The 7,584-nt window shown below is 39.0% G+C and overlaps 1 protein-coding gene and 1 long non-coding RNA gene across 2 annotated transcripts in view; one reads left to right on the plus strand and one right to left on the minus strand.

Moving 5' to 3' along the window:
• Nucleotides 1-2,966, plus strand: part of LOC119485968 — a 23,745-nt gene extending 20,779 nt beyond the window's left edge. The window contains exon 3 of the long non-coding RNA XR_005206409.1: nt 2,956-2,966. This is a non-coding gene — a long non-coding RNA (uncharacterized LOC119485968). The remainder of the gene's footprint in view (nt 1-2,955) is intronic.
• LOC119485899 (NACHT, LRR and PYD domains-containing protein 12-like) overlaps nt 1-7,242 on the minus strand; it is a 22,247-nt gene extending 15,005 nt beyond the window's left edge. Inside the window, exons 1-3 of the mRNA XM_037765731.1 lie at nt 7,144-7,242; nt 1,773-2,082; nt 620-685 (exon numbers count right to left, since the gene is read on the minus strand). Coding sequence (XP_037621659.1) covers nt 620-685; nt 1,773-2,046 — 340 coding nt within the window. The 5' untranslated portion in view covers nt 2,047-2,082; nt 7,144-7,242. The remainder of the gene's footprint in view (nt 1-619; nt 686-1,772; nt 2,083-7,143) is intronic.
• Between the last annotated feature and the right edge of the window lie 342 nt (nt 7,243-7,584).

Consider the following 7,584-nt stretch of genomic DNA (forward strand, 5'->3'; position numbering starts at 1 on the left):
CCGATACTGCCCAAAATTCGGGATCAGGTATCGGCGAGTACGCCAGTCTATGCACCGATCTATATCATAATTTATTAACCAAGAAAAAAAATAAACTTGTTTAACTGGAAATCAATTCTTCATCGCTGCTCCAAAACAGTCGCCTTGACTGTGCCGTCGCCCTGGATGTATCATGGCTGCCACTGCCAACTACTGTTTTAGAGCAGCAAAGAAGAGCTGATTTCAGTTAGTTTGTCATAGCTGTTAAATAATAAGAATAATTACTATATATATATATATTTCTTTTTTTTTATCACGCTGGTATCGGTTCGGTACTCAGTATCGGCCGATACTGCAAGTTCGGTAATCTGAATCGGTATCGGGAAGGAAAACATTATATGGGAACATCTCTAAAAATAAGTATGTAGTATAATAAATATGTCAAATAAGACCTTTGTAGCAACGTTTTAATAGCTTCTAGGGTCTCTTTTGAAGGAACTGAATTAAGCTTTCTCTCTCATAATGGAGTCATAATGTCACACACAGAAAGTAGAACTTATTTACACTTCAATTTTTCTAACTTTTACGAGACTTTGTCTGTCAGGGCTTCAATACAAACCAGAGAATACAGCAGCTTTACCTTCACTCTGAGAGGAGCAAGTTCCTCTGTTCTCTGAAGTCTCTCCATCATTGACATCCACTGACGCTGTGTGAGAGAGGTTATATGTTGTTTTATCAATTTTACTTATTAGTTATCAGTTATCATTAAGTCAAGCAGTACTTGTTAATTGTTTTTTTTTATTTTGTTTGTGTTATGTACTGTAGGTTATATAATTTCATTTTGAATAGCTGATGAGTTGGAGTGTGATCGCTGTGGGGCATTAATAATCAACATGGATGTAACACCAATTAATCTATATTTCTACATACCATTTCTAAAAGAAAATGTGAATATATGAAATAATTCAAATTACAAAATAATAAAGGCTGTGATAAACTATAAAGACAAGTTACTATATCTGTAGCCTAGCATAGTAACATTGAAATTAGTAATAAATTACATAAACCAAAAAGGGATGTACTGGCATGCAAATACTCCTCATAGTCGGTCAACAATCTTAAATTTGTGATCATCTGCATCACTCTACTACTTATCTAACACAGTTAGTCAAGACCTCATTTAATGTATAAAACAACCCCTAAACTTTTAAACTTATCCACACTGCACTTAACCCTTAGTTGCACTAACACATTAACACAGGAAGCAAATCTTATATGCACCGCAGATCACTTAAAAGTCACAATTTGTGGAAAAACAAATCCCCGAGCCCGCCACTACTTAGGCAATAATGGCCTCACGAAGTTAATCAAAAATACAGCAACTAAAAATCATGATTTTGTAACTAAATAGGTGTTAATATGAGAAAGGTCCAACTACCTATCTACATATAGATAGGGAAGAAAGGTGATTCTAAATTAGGTTTCTGCACCTCAAGTAGGCACGGGATGAATATCTCTTTAATGTACTTTTGGCTGCAGGCAAGAAAGCCATCACATGGAAATGGCTGCAAGCAAATCCTTCAACAGAGGATGACTGGACTACAACTGTAAATGTAACGGTATGAAAACATTTACCTACCCCTCAAGACTATGATATGATCAATTTGTAAAATACAAAAAATACATATATGTTCCTATAATATGTAACCCATTACATGTGTCACTGTGATGCAGCAGCTCATGTCAACCCACTCTTACTGCCTGAAAATACAAATAATAAAAGTGAGACTGACCTTCTGGTCCTGAGCTGGTGTCTGACAGTTTCTGTACCAGATCATTCCTCTTTATCTTCTCTAAAACCTTCTTGGTCACCTCCAGAGCTCCAGGAAGTTTATAGGTGGTCGTCATCAGATGAACTGTGTCCCGCCTTTTTGCCTTCTCCAGCTTGGACACTTTGATGGCTTCGTAGCCTTCCAGGATGTCAGGCTGCTGCAGATACCACTTGAAGTCCCTAAATTGTTTACCTTTTAAATCCTCCAGAGTGTTCAAAAGGTACTCAGCCGCCATTGTGGCTTCCTGCTAAAATCAGGTTATTTTATCAACCTGAAGGAAAAGTGTAACACAAATGCATCAGAGCAGCAACAGGAGAACAACTCACATAGTATAGATAGATTAGATTGACCTCATCCTAAAGGGGGACATGGCAATCCATCCAATAGTTGTTAAGACATTTCACACAAAACCAAGAATGTCAACTTCATGATGGCAGTAAAGGAAAAGTCATTGAGATTCATCCTGTGGGGAACTTGAATGTCTGTATTACAATCCATCCAATAGTTGTTGAGATATTTCACTTTGGATCAAAAGGGTGGATCGACAGACTAACATTGCCATTCCTAGAGCCACGACGAGACGCTGGAGCAGCTGCAACAAGACAAAAGTGAGCATGGCTCAAATACCCCTGCTCACCACTTGACCCCTACTAAAGTAGGCTCCAGAGGTTTTGCCCTTTTGGAACTAATGGAATTAATGGGCATTAACTAATTAACTACTGGGCACACTGTCAACCATCATACCAAATTTGAAGGTCCTAAGTTAAATAGTTTCCGAGTTCTGCTCCGGAAACGAAAGTGTAACGGACGGAAGGACAGACACGTGGAGCGCTATATACCCCCGACTACGTTGTCTCTGGGGGTATAACAATCCTGTTACTTTTCAAGTACATTAAATAAACAGCAACTATGTTGATGGCTTCAGTGTAGAGACAGAGACCTGTTTACAGTCACGTGAAAGGAATTAAAAGAGACCGTGAGCTTCACGTCAAATTACACATTTATCTACAAAGTTATAATGAGCGGAAGTATAAAAAGAAAAACTCTCATCTGAAGGTTGGGAGAATATTAAAATGTGTCGACAACATCAGAGTCCAGTCACTCTGCAGTCTGGCTGCCGCAGTTAAGTAAAGTAAGTTTAAAGGAAATGATGAATGAGGAAATACAGTCCGTGTCTGTCAGTGAAATTCCAACATCAGCTTATTCCGGTTCCTCTTTGTCATGGAAGTTCCACTAAATATTTACCCAACATTATGCAACACAACTACATGATATGTTGTTTTGTGTTTAGTTGACTCTTGTTGTCCCAGACAGCAAAAAATGTTTTGACCCAACAAGAAGATTCAAGACTCATGATGAACGTGAAGTAGCACCTACAAGCGATTTAAAAGAATTTGTGGCATTATGTGTAATTTAAGAGAAGAAAACACTCATGAAACATCGATAATGGATTCAGAAAATGTGGTGAGTCTGAATCCATTGAAAAAGTCTTCAGTGTAATAGCCGCCTGTAATAAGTAACACTGAGTGAATAAACACAAGAAGCCTGTCTGTGCAGCATGCCTTTACACTGATTATTAGGCCCTGAACATCCACTGCCTCTGAGGAGATGGAAACACAAAAATAAATATTTTTAAATTAAATTATATGAAACATATTTCTTTCTTTTTTGTTTTAAATATCTTTTTTCCATTTTTCCTTTTTGAATTAGAATTACTGTTTTATTATAATTATGTATTATTTTTAGGGCTGTCAAAGTTAACGTGATAATAACACTTAACGCAAATTTGTTTTAACGCCACTAATTTCTTTAACCCATTAGCGCAACTTGCCATTTTTAGGTTGTAGCGGGCTCAGTTTTAAAGCTAGAGTAAAGATACTGACATCATATGAAACTAGACAATTAATAAATCTATTGTTATCAACCATGTCATACTAGCTTATCGGGAAGGAGGCTAAATAACGCTCAAAACTTAAGCTAAATTTTGGCGAGCTGTTTTTGCCTGTTGAGCTTTAGTTTGCCATGTTATGATTTGAGCAATATTGAGTAGGGATGCACCAATACTGATACTGGATCGGATATCGGGCCGACACTGACTCAAATAGCTGGATCGGATATCGGTGACAACGGGGCCGATTTATTCAATTCAATTCTATGTTTGTATACTATCTACATCATACTGTATACTGGAATTTTAAGTCCTATCAAAGTTTTGACCAATTTGTTGCTGCATTAAAAAGGTTTACACATGAATTAAAATTACTGTTAATTTTGAAGATTTTTTAGTTGTATGATTTATTATTTTAATAATAAATAACAATGCAGTAAATTTACATCTATGCATTTATTTGTTACATTTTGTTTTACAAAGTTAGGAAAGCAGTGTTTAAGTCAAGCCTGATGTTTCCTTACACATAACAGAATAATCCCAGTGACTTCCACACAGTGAGGCATAAAGCTTATTAATTAAACACTGGTATCGGATCGGTGTTCAGTATCGGGACTGAAAAAGTCAGATCGGTGCATCCCTACTATTGATGACAGTATATGTCATTGTTTTGTGTTTAATCCGTAATTCATTTGTAGTTCAAAAACGAAAAAGATTGGGGTAACGGTAGAAGATAAATAGGCTAAATAAATACATACATAGCTACATAAATAGATATTTTTTTGTTTTTGTTTGTTTCATTAACACACATGAATGTCTTTTATCCAAAAAGTGTGTGATAAATTACAGGGAGGGTCTCTACAGATGTTATTCAGAACTCTCACGTAATTGACACTTTTCTCTCTCACACTCTTACTATGGGCTGTTTCTTTATGTCGGCAGGTGAGAAGCACTATGTGGCTCCTCCTTTCAACAAGCCTGACACTTCCACCTGATCCCTTGCACTCCTCTAGCAAGACTGTAGCCGAGTAGTTGTAGTTCTGTTTTCACCCAGTAGAGTGAACCAGAGGACCAGTAGCCTATTTCATGCTGCCACGCTCCAGACAGGAGTCCAGTTTGAGCCAGATACATAAAAAGGATGATAGAAGGCTACTGTAGCTTATTTGAATAAGATTATTTCACAGTTAATAAGCAGTGAATATGTTCACAATGCTCTATGATCTAGCTCTCAAAAGACACAAAGGTGCACAATCCTTTTAGTTATTTCTCCAGGCACGGGCAATGCAGAGCAGAGTGTGTCGAATAACTAATCATAACGACATGTGTGATGTGCACATAAGCACGGAGGGTTCTGTGGTTATTTTACAACAGTCTGACGCTGGTTGAACAAAATGTAATCATCACTCCAGATACTGTAGATTTAACAGATACCTGCTGTCTTCAGATGGCTGTAAAGAGTCACCAGAGTAAAGGAAAGGCCTTCAGTACAGTTCTACTGTCATGACAGACAGAGCTTTATTCTGTCTAGCTGGCATTAATGTCATAATCGCTGGTTGAAAAATCTGCATTATCATGATGTCGAACAAAGCGATTGTTGTTGTTACAACAATTAACAAAATTACATATTATACCAAATAGGCTAAAATTATTGAAAAGCATCATAAACCACCAAATAGAATATGGTAAGTTAGTGATTTCAGTTCTTTAAAGGAACTGTTTGTAACTTTCAGAAATGCTTCTTAACAGCGACACCTGTGGCCGTGAAATCAACGAAAGTCAGCGTCGGGCTCGCGCTTGCTCGCTCTAAATATACCTGAACGAGCATCACTCAAAACAGTGAGGCGACACAAGTCAGCTAAAACCACAATATCACTCTATATTTCAGCTGCTTGGCAGTAATGTTAGCTGACCAGACGAAGGTCTCTCCATGAACATGATTTAGATCTGATCCTAGTGTTGGCTTTTCCTGCCTAAATGCAGGCTGAGGCAGCGGGGCTCTCCAGCGTGTCTCCCTGCTCTCTCCGCCCGCAGCCGGAGAGAGCAGAGGAGACACCGGCACCCGGTCGGTAACGAGAAGACAACGTAAATCTCTGTAGAGCTCCGTTACTTCCCAAGACACGGAAAACCTCTGTTGGTCTGGAGGAGCTGCAGCATTTATTTCTGCACAAACGTCCCCTGTGCATTCACTAGATATTCTCAGAGAATATAAACTAACTCTTCTGCAGTGTGGAGTGAACGCGCGTTCACGTCTAGAGGTGGAGCGAGCTGAGCTGTCTGAGTGAAGGCGAGCAGGCAGAGGAGGAGGGTACAGCGGCTACACGCGAACGCGCATATGCGAGCGCGCATGTGTGACGACCCGCTACATTTGTGCACGTACAAAGTTACAAATAGTCCCTTTAAGTGAACTCAGGCTGATTAATCATCATTTTAGACTATGATGTCTGAAGGTTGGCAAACATGCTGATCAATCATACTTATTTATCATTGACCGTGATTATTGACTTGACTTTTCATCTATAAATGTGTCAAAATTGAGAATTTGACTGCTGAACTTTTTGAAAAAAAAAAATATATATATATCTTTGGGGGTTGAGGAGTAATGACCTCTGACCCCTGTGGTGGGTAACGTCACAAAAGGCCTACTCATAAAATGCACTAACTGAAATTGAAAAGCTGACGGCCCCTCAATATGATCTGATCAATACCACGTTGGCAGATTGATTTGTTGACTATGTAATGTCACAGGACTGATATATTCCATAGGTTGTGTAGGCTACGTAATGTAGTCAACAATGAACAACATGCTATGAAACTGAACATTAGCTTGATAATGTTGTAGAATGTGAAGTTATTTGGTAGCCTACTGTGTGAGAGAATTTGTATTTTTATGGATCAATAGGTGTGGCAGCAATCGTTTCAGGGTGTCGGATCAGGACACTATTTTGTGCTCAGGTGAGAATGTAGAAACAGCCTTTTATGTTTCTATGTGAGGCATTTTTTTACACTACTCTGAGACGGTGAATGTTACGTGGGGATGTCTGCTGGAAAGGACCACAAAGGCGATTTCCACATATAATTAATTAGGCTTTTAATTCATGCTGCAAAACTAAAAAGTACATCACAAAAAATGATTTAAAAAAATACAATACATTATCTTAATCGGAATTTGCCAGGCTCCTCATTGCCCATGCCTGGAGAAAAAACAAAAGGATTGTGTACCTTTGACTGTCTGTATTGCTGCTAAACGTTGTTGCTGTTTTGACAAAGGCCCAGCTCGGAAGGAATAACACAGGAGAATAGCGTGATAACTCTCATCTGATGTGACTTTGACGGCTCGCCTGCGGCTCAAATGTCAATACAAACGTCACGATAAAAAACACACACATGTCTACTGTACATAAATTCTGCAACTGAACAATGAATAGAAATGTATTTAACACTCACACATTAATAGGAGCGGTCTCTTCCCTGACTGAAGTCGTATCGATTCTCCTGCACACTGAGAGAGTTGAGTCTCTTCGGGACGAAGAGTTGTGAAAAACAACACGAACGTGTGCTCTACTAATATGTTGTGTGACGTCACCAATCAAGTGTGGTTATGACCTCTGCTGTTCCGCAGGCTTTCACACCGCAAAGTGTTTCCACCCACAGGAAGAGTGAGCTGTTTCAAACAGGTCACTGCAGCTTAAAAGGACCGTTTGTAACTTTTTACACGTATAAATCATTGCGGGTCGCTGGCTCATGCGCGCTCGCGTGTGGCTACGCTGTTCAGACTCAGACTCCAACACAAACTACGAGGAAGCACCAAAACCGTCAAAACCGTTATATCTAGTGAAGCCCGTCTTGCAAAACAGTGTTGGCCTCGGTCAGAGGACGCGGGGGAGA

This window comes from Sebastes umbrosus, chromosome 3 (genome assembly GCF_015220745.1).
Source record: "Sebastes umbrosus isolate fSebUmb1 chromosome 3, fSebUmb1.pri, whole genome shotgun sequence".
Classification (NCBI taxonomy): domain Eukaryota; kingdom Metazoa; phylum Chordata; class Actinopteri; order Perciformes; family Sebastidae; genus Sebastes; species Sebastes umbrosus.